General features: G+C 34.8%; 2 protein-coding genes across 3 annotated transcripts in view; both read left to right on the top strand.

Moving 5' to 3' along the window:
* Positions 1 to 13,073, top strand: part of LOC127872916 (uncharacterized) — a 320,943-nt gene that overhangs the window by 94,797 nt on the left and 213,073 nt on the right. The window lies entirely within an intron of this gene.
* Positions 7,039 to 11,521, top strand: LOC127872904 (proton-coupled folate transporter-like). 2 transcript variants are annotated; one of them, XM_052416417.1, is made up of 4 exons: positions 7,039 to 8,279; positions 8,765 to 9,001; positions 9,322 to 9,562; positions 10,498 to 11,521. In XM_052416417.1, exons 1-4 carry the CDS (start codon positions 7,364 to 7,366, stop codon positions 10,553 to 10,555), a joined length of 1,452 nt encoding a protein of 483 aa, XP_052272377.1. In that variant the 5' UTR covers positions 7,039 to 7,363; the 3' UTR covers positions 10,556 to 11,521. The 2 variants fall into 2 exon arrangements, with proteins under 2 accessions (XP_052272377.1, XP_052272378.1); XM_052416418.1 differs by having other exon boundaries at positions 7,041 to 8,261.

The following is a 13,073-nucleotide window of genomic DNA, read 5'->3' as shown; positions in this document are numbered from 1 at the left end:
AGACAGACAGACAGACAGACAGACAGACAGACAGACAGACAGACAGACAGACAGACAGACAGACAGACAGACAGACAGACAGACAGACTGACTGACTGACTGACTGACTGACTGACTGACTGACTGACTGACTGACTGACTGACTGACTGACTGACTGACTGACTGACTGACTGACTGACTGACTGACTGACTGACTGACTGACTGACTGACTGACTGACTGACTGACTGACTGACTGACTGACTGACTGACTGACTGACTGACTGACTGACTGACTGACTGACTGACTGACTGACTGACTGACTGACTGACTGACTGACTGACTGACTGACTGACGTAGCAGGTGATGAGAGGCGATTGCATCATATGTCGAGTAACTGTTTCTTTAACGATCACACAGGACAAGTCAGTTACACGAACATTAATTACTTGCAATATCATTAAGGCGTAGATTAAATACATAGACATTTGGGTCACAATCATGATTGTTATGTCGCCAAGAATGGAAGTTTTATGCATTCTTTGTACTAAAAATCACATAAAATGAACTATAAAATCTTTCGCAGTACACGCGATTTTATATTTAAAGCGGGTATATACGATTTTGTCAAATATTTATGAATTTATAAAAAATGTGTAAAAAACTCATTATATATATATTTCAATATAAACTAAAATAAGAGTTAAGAAGAACATGTGTCGAAAAATGCTAAATAAGCCAGATATTTAATTCTGAAATCAAAAAAGGCTGTACAGCCGAATTCGCCAGCATGTATATCATGCATGTACGATGTGAATCTAAATTTAGTTTAACGGTTCATTTGAAATTCCTGCAGCGATATCGATTCATACGACACATGAACACTTACTAAAAAGACGAATGCATCGGTTGTTGTAGGAAAATAATTACGAATTATCTTCGTCACAATCGGCTCGGGGCGCTAATTTGTATTTGCTGTATTTTATGAAATTCGTCTTAAATGTATCATTTTTCTTGCATATTGTGTGTTATTATAACATATTTGTATCAATATTTTACAATTCAGCACATATAAAAATCGTATATATCCGCTTTAAAATACACTGGCATAAATTTTTGTGAATTTTCACTCAGCGATAACTCGCACAGAGACAAATGTCCTATCACAACCACTATAGTCACAGGTTGAACAAGCATTCACACTGCATAAACTTTTTTTATTATGTGTATAGCACGTCTAAAAATATATTTATACGGAGAATCGAGTGTAATGCGAAACAGCAGACAGACAAACAGATAGACAGACATTTTATTTGACTTGCACAATGTACATCGTCAACATCACATGTGGTTGGTAATGATTAATGTCAAAATGTATATTTGCAGAAAAACAAGTGTCACAAAACATGAATATATACAAAACAAATGCATATTGAAGTACAGAGGATGAACCATTCTCAGCGCCACCTCGGAAGTAGCATTGGCTCATTTATAAATGCATCGCAAAAAAATAGATGGCGTCCGTGATTAACGGCCGTGTAGATGCATGAAACGAGGCATAAATGACTCAAAATCGACGAGACATTGTGCAATAAAGCAAAACAGAACAAATATTTTGAAAGAAATATTAAAAATTATGTATTGGCAATTACACACGTCATTATTATGATAATGATATTTTATAGTTTTATCTGTTGAAATTTTACCATTCCTTACTGATTTTTTAAGAATGAAAAGGTTTTTTAATTTTAATTTTCAAATAATAATTATGATATGTCAACAATAATTTGAAAAGTGAATGTATACATTTTCACAGAATCATTCGAAGGGAAAACTGAGTTGAATCGGTGAATATATGGCTTAGTTATAAGTCACTTCATTGTTGAACGAAATAAAACTTTATTCGACAGGGCATATGTACACGAAAAATATCCATTAACACACCATTGTGGCGTAGTTTTATGATTAGTCTATAGGTTGCTTGTAGTCACGAGTCAACAAGGAAAGTGTGCACTCACAATGTCGAAAGAATGTTCGCCTTATCATATAAACATGTTTATGAATTATGTAAACTCCCACGATTTTTGGGATCAACGGTATGAATAATATATACCTTTAATAATAACCATAACTTGGTTATGTATACATAATACAAATGGAAGCTAGATTTTAACCATAGCTAAACAACAGTGCTTAATTTACGATAAGACCATGCAAATATTTATGTTATCATAGGATTTAAATTGGGTACAAATCATCCTAGGTAGTTTACCCCGGTGGGTTTACCAGTTTTTCTCGCCCGGTCAATATTATCCATGTTGGTAATGACAGGTAATGTTGGAAAGTTTTTGTCTTCTTCTATCATGCCCTTTAATCTTGTAGAAAAAAACACTACTGTTTATGTTACTGTATAAAAATAAGTTTATTGCATATGTGTTGCATATCGAATATATGTTTCAAGTCAAGTCAAGTCAAGTAATATTTATTTATAAAGTCGGGTATTTCAAACATGATAACACAAGCTCTGAAGAGCTTTTAAAGCCGACTTACACATTACATGGCATGGTAACAAGCATGATATATAACACATATAATCAAAACATAGTTATAACAACCCTGTAGTTTAGGACAACAGAGATTATGAGTATGAATTAAATATTGCTTTAAAAGACTAGAGGTAACTTAAAATTACTATAAAAGATTAGTGTTTACATGCACTTAAAATATTAGACACATTTAATACTACAGAGCTTAATTATGAATAAATAAATATTGTACAAAGCATACAAACATGAAAGGTTAAACATTAACATGAAAAGCAGTACAAAAAGGAAAACAAAGGAACCTAAAGCACATTTAACATAACAAGACACCACAATACATAAAGGAACATATATTTAGCAAGCTAAAACATAAGATAGCAGCTAAAAACAATAAACATAGAACATAAAATTCAAAAGCTATATAATAACATTAAGAAAAATCAAAGCTTAAACGATGTTGTAGAATTTTAAGTGTACAAATAAAACATTAAATCTAAGGACTCTATTTTTTTAACAATATACGGCTCAAATTAACATTATATAGTCTTTATAAGATATGGAACCTGATTAATTTACATTGCTTCATTTGCTTGCATACACATACACAAATATGTTAAACACATGAGAAGCAAAGCATAAGTGTAAACATAAGGTAGCAAAACAGGGAGCATAAGATCTAAAGTTTAAAAAACTAAGGCAAAGAGTGGAGATCATGCAGGGAAACATATCTAAGGGGAGATAATAGCAGACACAAGGACGTGGGATTCGATTTAAACCCTTTCAGTGTCACAGGCTACAAAATGTAAAATTTAAAATATGTTTAGTTATTTACGCAAGATGGACAAGAGCAAACTGATCCATTCCAGTAGCCAAGCATGGATTTAAAGGAGTTGAAGGATGAAATTCGTCTTAAATGATTTGGTAAATTATTCCAGAGTTTTGCAGCTGTGTATCTGATCTGTGTATACCATACCTGGTTGTTCTTGGCTTAGGTAGCCTAACTGTTTTTGAATCCTAAAAAAAATATAAGAATGTTCTTTAATTTCAACAAAATCATGTAAGTAAGAGGGACCATCCTTATTATAAATTTAAAAAAATTCTCTGACAATTATTCTTAAGCGTCTTATTTTAAGGGATGGAAGACCAGACCTTGTGAGAAAAACATCATAACCTGAAGTAAAATCATTGTAAATGAATCTTAGTGCTCTTTCTTGATTTTTTTTTCCATTTTCTTTGTATTTGTTTCATTTGTAAAGTGCCAGGTAAGTGGGCAATAATTAAAGTTTGATGAAATAAAAGATTGATACATTGTGATTTTACAGAGCTTATTTAAATTATAACCAATTCGCTTCATTACATTTAGTTGCCTTGAAGCCTTTCTACAGATGTTACTTATGTGAGAGTTAAAACTAAGATTAAAATCTAATGTAACACCAAGAAGAACAACTTCATCTTCACATTTTATGTTCACATCATTAAATTGGAAAATAAGATCTAAGTTATGAGTTTTCTTCGCAAGGGACATTGCCTGAAATTTCTCAGGGTTTGCTTGCATTTTATTTTCATAGAACGTTTTAATGAGACTTAAGCTATCATTTTCAAGAACATTGACCAGATTTTCATGTGATGTACTACTAAAAGAGAGTGTATTATCATCTGCATAGTTATAAAGGTTTGATTCTGTTACAAATTCAAATATATCATTCATAAAAATATTAAAAAGTACAGGACCTAGAAAAGAACCCTGAGGAACTCCCTTCAGTGTCTCTTGGAAATGTTTACTTACATTCAACAGCAACTTTACATAGTTTCGTTTATTCACTTTTCGAAAATAAGTGCAACAATCAAATTCGTTGGATTTATATCTCCTGCAAAAATGCTTGCAACGAAAACCAACACAACTATTAAAAGATTCATTTAACGATACACGTTAATAATGCTCTACTGAAACCTATAAAAAAAAGTATTAAAATAAAGCTCCGCATTTTAAAAATTCAAAAATGAAGTATAATTGTTATGTCAAAATATGTTATTAAACGGCGTGTTATTTAAAGATGGTGTGCAAGAACAGGTGCTTTGCCTCATTCCGCTATCCGTGTGTTTACTCGCCACCAAGACCTTAATTAATCTACCAAACTATCGTATGCAACCATTATTATTATTATTATTATTATTATTATTATTATTATTATTAACATGCGTTATGACCTTGAGCTTGGCTATAGGACATGGGTCTTGCATGTGCCTCATCGCCTGATGAACAATTACATAAGGACATTTGAACATCCATTAACTCATGGTTGAATCCTAACAAAATAATACATACTTAATCAAAAGTGTGTGACTTTTACCTCAACCCTAGAGACCAGAGTCTTACTTGTGACACACTGCCCGAAAAAGAGAACGAGTGTAGAAAGTTTTGTGAAATTACAGGACGCTAACGGTGGTGCATTCAAGGAAACCTGACATGGATTACAGGTACGAACTCCATAAAAAACGTGTTCAAAGTTTTGACAATGTATGAAAACATATAATGGAATCGATAAAACCTATCAAAGCTTTTCGCATAAAATATCAATTTATAAAAGCATATCAGTGAAATACTCGTATTCTAAACTAACTACAAGATAGTGACATAAACGTGAGAATCAAATTCATGCGCCAAGTAACTATGGATGGATACAATAATTCATTAAATATACGACACAGGTGTTGCCGAGAAGATATAACAACGTTGCCGTGTCATCACCCAGCGAACAACGGTAAGTTCTGGATGGCTACTCGACTAACCGACCTCGTTTTTGCGGCATATTTCGGCAATGCGATATTGTTCAACAAAACTTCTATAATAAACTCTGACCTGAATGTTTGTTTAAAAAGCTTGACTTACAATCTGCAACTTCACAAAAATCACACAGTGAGGTGAGTTTTTACGTTGAAAAGGATAGCCAAAGACCAGAGCCAGCGATACTTCACGTGAAATACTTTCTGAGCATCAGCTGCCCACAGGAACACCGTCCTAGAATGACGTTGTTTATAAGCTCGCAAAATCGCGTAAACGTGCATTGAAGAAAATACGTCAACCAGTTAAGCTCTGCGAAGGACTGTGAGGTTGTTTAATGGTCGCATTAAAAATATACTTAATAATTAAATAAACTAAATATACCGGTACAAGCGCACAGACAATTTTAGTACTTACTAAATGCTTACTATGGGAACTTTGCTTTTAAGTATAAATGCGCTCTTGTGACCAACGCGCAATAAATAAAGGGACACACACATTCTTTAATGATTGAGATTATCGAGTGTAAAACTGTATTTCCGTTTAGTCTTTAATTTTTTATATTAAATAGCTTCGCGCTGAACAATCAGTATATATCGACGCGAAGCCGGTCATATAGACTAAGAAGGGCAAATGGGTGTCAGGTACAATGTAAAACAATAGAGGCATGGAGTAAAGGCACCGGTCATTATTGTCGTATTCGTATCGTGCGTGCAAAATATTTACGAATGAAGAAACTGCCCGGGTTACTTACAGTAAAGTTGCACTGTGCGATAATTCGATGTTGACACTGGCGATTGTTTAAAACGTTTTTTTTATCAAACATGTTACATGTTACATGTATTTAAAACATATATCGAAGTGTGAATAATGAATATGTTCGGATTGGAACTTACATTTAAAGTAATACACATTTTTGTAAATGTGTACCAGAGCTTCTAAAATCGTTGAGTTTACACTGGCTGATGCATAGGATAAAACTGTTCGGTACACTAAACGAAGTGGAACCTATTGACATACTAGTGATCGGCTAAGCAACCTCAAACTGTATATTGACCGAAGCCGAAGATGCAGCATTACTGTATAGGTAATCGGATTCAATACCAGTAAAAATGTTTTCAAACAAACTTGTTTTACGTGTAAATAAAAAATGCAAAAAATAATGTCATGTGTACGAAAGTTTTCTGTAAGTAATGGTGTGAACTCCTGTACGTGTAGCTGATGTTTTTAATGATAATTATTATATTTTCAAACCCAATGCAACTTTTCCTGTCACCGCTGCTCCAACTGAAATCGCCATCTTGGATAGCAACAATAGCATAATAAGGACATTTCTGAACTAAATTTTTGATACGTACCACAGAACCATTCGTATACGTTTTTGATAAGCACGTCGATCTTAAAACAACATCAACACATTATTCCTACTATTCAATCGTTTGTTTGTGTGTTTTTTTATTAAACAACAACATTGTTATGTTAAATACATGTTTTATATTTTGAAATTATGATTTCTAAAGAAATGAACATTAAATTATTATTAACCTTATAACAGAGTGTGCACATGATGTTGAATCCATATATATTCCTGCAAACCACTGGTGTTACAACAAAATTGCCATGTAATTTTAGTGTTTAAACGCTGGGGTCGTTAAATGTTCGTTTCATTCTGAAATCGCCTAATCTTATGCACAATCTCAATTTCACTGAACCACACTTGATACGATATGCGAGTACATGTGTACTTGTTCATTCGCATGACATTTAACTAGATGATATAAAGGATATACACGCGACCTGTACATAATTATATGTCATCTACTTTATTCATATTTGTATATGGGACAATATATACAGGCTTAATGAGACAGTTAACATAGTGGACAGAGTAAGGTTGTTTGTGTGGACTGAGTATAGTTCATTATTAAGATATAAATTATTGATTTATGCTTAATAACGTTTGAGTGCATATATGTCGTCAATTGCTGTAACTAGAGTCGGTGATGATAACGGGGTATATTTGAACCTTAAATTGATGTTGGATATTATTTGCAAAGCATGAACATGACTGACCTCAAAAGAACCATCACCGGCTCCATACAAGAAAAAGAGACAGTGTCGGTCGCTGTGACATCATGGCGAAGGTTTCTTATCGGCCCAGTTGTAGGTCTTTACATGACGGGCTATATGCTTTCGTATTTCACGATAATAGAATATACAAACGCAACATGGCGCGAGAAGAAATTCAGAGAGGCAAATCTGACAAACGTTAATGCTACCTCCAGTGATTCACTCTGTGACGTAAACGCGACGGATCCAGCGTACAAAGTTCAAGACGAGGCGACGTCAATGGCGTCAAAATATTTAGTGTACTTTTCGACTGCCCAGGGCGCACCAGCAATAATCTCCAATATTATTCTTGGTTCATACTCGGATGCCTTGGGCAGGAAGTTTCTATTGTTTGTGGGAGTAAGTGGTACTGGTCTTCGATTGATTATATCCACGTTTATCATCAACTACAATGTGAATTTGCTGTTTTTCATTTGCGCTTGCCTTGTTGAAGGGTGCACCGGACAATTTACAACAGTAACGCAGGCGTGTTTTGCTTACATTGGTGACGTCACGGTTATCTCATCAGGGCGTACATACGGAATGGCGTACATTATGATTAACCTAGCTCTGTCGCTGATCGCATCCAGCTATATAGCAGGGTTTTTGATACAACACTATGGGTTTCTGGTCCCCATAGCCACGGCAGCCGGACTTTTGGTGATAACCTTAATGGTTGTCGTTCTTTTTCTACCAGAGTCATTCCCTTCCGAGAAAAGAACCAGGGAACGTGATTTGCGGACGATGCTTAAGAATAGCCTGTCGTTTGTTGTATCGAAGACCCGTGATAGATGGAAATATCAGCTCATCTTCGCAGCTCACGCATTCAGTGAATTTGGGTTTATAGGTAAAGTATTAGAAAAACGTGAGTTTGTTTCTAATGAAACAAGATTGCACACATTGTTCAAAATTCGGCAAAAAGAATATAAGATCAAAATCCTTGTCAGACAATACAAGTTTATAACTAACAAATAACGTATATAATAATGCTCTTACTAAAGAACAACCTTTTGAAAGAATGGCCCTAAGCATGTCCATTATAAAGACGCGGCTGTTTACTCAAAGATTTTGCGACGTGAGATCCAAATTGCCAGTAAAAGCTGTATCACATAAAGGTCATCCAGTCATGTTATCGATACAGAAACGGACCAAACCATTTGATGCCTAATTTAGTCGAAAGTTTTGATAGTTTCTCTGAACTCTGTTATTCGGACATTCACTCATTCAATACACGTATAGAATGGTTGACAATATCAGTAAATGTTTATCTATACATTGTTTAACGTGTCATGTTATCTGTTGTCTACATGTTAATATCAATCATATACATTCGCAAATCGCTGCGTATAGGTCGCCTCGGCGTGGAAACACTGTACATGATGGCACATCCGTTTTGCTGGACCTCACAGGAGGTTGGCCACTACACGGCGTTACGCACCCTCGCCGTCATGGTGTTTGGTATGGGGCTTGTACGGCTATACAAGATGCTGTTATCAGACGTCGGCATCGCCATGTTTGGGGTCGCCTCTTACGCTACATGCTTTTTCATGGAAGCCTTGGCGAACAACAATTCTCTTCTGTATATAGGTTTGTTTTATGTAAAGAAAAGTTACGGAACGGTATCTAAAACTTGCATGCAATTATTGCTGTTTAATTTTACAGTCAATTTTTAGCTTATTCCAATCCCAATAACTTGTGTTTACCACTTTGCAAATGAGCTCAACAAAAATACTTAAAATCTTGATTACATGTCCGGTCAATGTTACCGAATAAACAAATAATGCAATTAGTTCGATATAATTATTATTTTAATGTGGATTTACTGCAGTTATTCGTAGAGACAGAAATGTGTACGTAGAATACGCGTTGTACATAAAATGACTTACATAAACTGATAACATCTGCAGCTTTAGCAGCTAACAGTTTTACGGGTCTGGAATCGGTGATGATCCGCAGTATTGCCTCAACATTGACGGACGCCAGTCGACAGGGGGCGCTGTTTTCGGCCTTCGCTGCCGTCGACGTGACAATAAACCTCCTTAGCGACATCGCCACGGGCACGCTGTACTCGTTAACAGTCGGCATTCTCCGTGGCTTTGTGTTTATTGTGCTCGGTGGAGTGCAAGTAATAGCATTCCTATTACTGTTGTAAGTATATACGCTTAAGTGTTTACAAACTATATAAATCACCGATCAAGAGATCGAATACCATTGGTACTAAGCAGCTTTACGAACCGCATAATAAAATGGCGTGCTTAATCTGCTGATTGTAATAATTGTTTCCTTAATACTTAAGCCAGAGGGTGTCATCACGTGACGATCAAAATGGCGACGACCGTGCCGAGACAGATTTTTCGGGCTGCAATACCCTTTATTAATTTTATGATTTTTTAATGCCGCTCACATTGCAGCCATATATGCAAAAAAGTGATGAACGTTTATTTTGTATAAATATTCGTTCTGTATCTCGAATTTACTCGATACGTAATTTCTTAGTGGGATCACAAAAAGTACAGCTCCCGCTAAAAAAAATTCGTTGCCATCTTGATCGTCGCGTGATTACCCCCTCTGCTTAAGCTATTATATAACCATTTGGTTAAATGATTTTATATAGTTTTCTGTTTGAACGTTTCATAGAATATATAATATTTTCCTAATCAAAATTAGATAGAAATATGTCCATACCTTTCAACTGTTAAGTACCTTAAATGAGCAAAGCTACAAGATTAAATTCACGAGTATAATAACATATGAGAAGATGAACATATTCATTCCTCAAATTCTTGGGACTTTAACTCCTACAGCTATCTTTACCATTATAAACAATCTTTAATTCGATTATAATTACCACAAAATCAAATACACACATTAATGTTGCTGCACATAAAGTCATTGATTAATATGTCTTTAATATACTAAATTACGAAAAGGCCTGCGTTCATTGCTTTGGTTCATAAACTCATAGTTGAACAAGTATTTACATACGAAATAAGTCGTATTCATAATATATACGAAATAAGTCGTATTTATAAAAGCACATCATGTAACAAATAAAAGGAAATATACATTGATTTGCTCTTCAGAACCTTGCTGATAGGATGGCACAGAGAACGGAGACTGCAGTCGACAGAAAAGATCTAGACCTATGGGAATCAAGAACTTCCTGTACATGTGTGCTTAGTACAACTCAAGCTACACTTCATTAGTATCGTGGTGATAACTTGATAATGATAATGTTTATGTTACCAATGGATTTATGGCTTGTTGAATTTGAATTAAGTAACTGAATCAACACGACCAACAACATCTATGTAGTATCATCTCATCAGCAAAACGCGCATAGTGTAAAGGAGGAGTGTTGTCTTTAATGCCGTCAAGAACCGTTCGTGACCCAATGAATACCCTTCGGAAACACCAAGCAGTTGTAATTAAGCCAGTTCGTTTTGCAGTCGAGGAGGACAACCTACTGAATGACTAACACCATTGCATGGTTATGTTGCCAGGTTAATGTAGTGAGCTTATTTCCACTGATGTGTAGATTATGACCTCTGCCATAGTGTCATTCAACATAGAAGGTTTCGGCGAATATTATTGCCTCTTTACTATCTTGTTGATTCATCTGGTGTTAACCCAGATTGAATGGATTTGAGGAATGTAGTAACCATATTTTTGCGTTAAAATCAATTGTTAAACATTCTGATAAGATATATTGGGCAGTAGCTCCGCGAGTTGTAAAAGGAAATGTTGCGTTTTGAATTTTACATTATTGTGTGCAAAAGAAAACACTTATTAAATCGTGTTATAAGAACGCAAACAATAAAGCGAATTCGTGCGACATTTGCCGGACTGCACCTTATGTCATTATTACGTGTAGGTTTAAAATGCAATATAAAGTGCAAGTGTGTGTAAAACTAACGATCACATGTATAATATTTGCCATATCAATAAATCTTCATAATCAACGAGCTTAAAAAAACAATTGATTCAATAGTTTACTCTGACATCACATTTAAAATGCATGTGCACGAATAAGAAAAGCTCGGTATCGTATTGAAAATAACAACATTTTTCGTTAGCTTTGTTTATATTAAACACATATCGCTGATAGATGAACTTGAAGTTGTACTAACCCATCGATCATTGTATTAATATAATTAACTGCAACGTAAAGTGGCTTAAGTTTCTCATAAACTATGGAAGGGAATATCTGCCAGTCCATTCATGTTGCCAAATGACAATTACATATTGCTAAATGACAAATACATATTGCTTTATTGTATTTATTACAAAATAACTGCGCATTTATGCTTGTTTCTATCAGTAAGTGAAACATTGCTTGCATACTTCGTTTTAATGTTTACTCGATGTGTGTTAATCATTTATTAATGGGAGTAAATGACAAATTAATTATTTGTGTTAAAACGTTCATGTGGCTATCTTCGTGTTGCTGAACTATTATCAGTTCAATACTTAGTAATGCTAGAAACGGCATATTTATTGTAAGTTCTAATAAGCGAAATAAATAAGCACAAGGCATGAGCTCACATGGAGTAAGCCGAATGCCGAATGCATTTAGACGAATGCATCAGTAATAATGAATTCATATACGACGGAAAACCAGGGTTTTCTGTAGTTTTCGGTAGTTTTCGTAAAAGGTTAACGTTAAGAACGGCGTTGTATTATATATCTACCAGATAAATTACTCAACTGCGTCGTTTCTTACGTATTTTCCACTGTTCTTATTCAGGTAAAGTGTACTTGTTTATTGTACTTGTTTATTAGGTAAATTACATACGATTGTAATCCCCATTTCAAACGTTGAGTTGTCGTTTAGTTTGTGATTAAGGACTATTTCAAGTTCATGGACGTAATCTTGTTTTCATTTACATGTCAAACGTACCACTGTTTACACGTCCCATAGTATCAGTGTGACAATGGTGAGTTACGATGATCAAAACGTCTAACTGCTGGCTTGTTTAAATTTAACTTTTAATTTCATACTGTTTTCATCGGATATCTATGGAAACGTATATGGTACACCCTGATACTGTGTTGATGTCAATATTCTATGACGGCATGATATAAAAAAGGTGCCATGTCGTCAAAAATAACTCATCGTGTCGACTAAAACTACGATGGCAGGTCATTTTCAAATAAGCATGACGCCTAAAATTATGTTATTTGTCGACATAAGATAAGTTGTCAAGACTTAAACAACCCGCATGTTGGCATCAGAGCCTAAATCTCTGAAGATATTTGAACCTAGCCGTCATGTAAATTTAACTATTTCTGTGTTGTTTACTGTATGACGGCATATATCTTGATGACTTGCAACTAACATAATGTTGACATGGCGATATAACTAAAGGAGTCGATATTATTTATGTGGACAAAGGGCGTTGTTTAAAAATTATGGAAGCGTATATGGTACCCAAATAATATGGTCATGCCGGATTAGTTTATATCGACTTAATGTGAAATAACATTTTAGTTAAGTTTTTATTGTGCTATATTGTTTTGTTTATTTTTGCTCATTTTAAGTTCAGTTTTTAACGCAAATGTTCTATTGAGCGTACTTCAGTACTTTCAGATGTAACCTTCATATTTGGTATGCATGTGTATATGTACAAGGCCTTTCCATACGCACACACACTTTGAC

Source organism: Dreissena polymorpha, chromosome 3, assembly GCF_020536995.1.
Source record: "Dreissena polymorpha isolate Duluth1 chromosome 3, UMN_Dpol_1.0, whole genome shotgun sequence".
NCBI classification, from domain to species: Eukaryota; Metazoa; Mollusca; class Bivalvia; order Myida; family Dreissenidae; genus Dreissena; species Dreissena polymorpha.
This window is presented reverse-complemented; position numbering and strand designations above follow the sequence as displayed.

Bases quoted from the DNA above. Each gene is read 5' to 3' on its own strand.
- LOC127872904 (XM_052416417.1), top strand. From the start codon at position 7,364: ATGAACATGACTGACCTCAAAAGAACCATCACCGGCTCCATACAAGAA. The intron at 8,280-8,764 runs GTGAGTTTGTTT...CGCTGCGTATAG, and splicing joins AGGTAAAGTATTAGAAAAAC to GTCGCCTCGGCGTGGAAACA. The intron at 9,563-10,497 runs GTAAGTATATAC...TTTGCTCTTCAG, and splicing joins ATAGCATTCCTATTACTGTT to AACCTTGCTGATAGGATGGC.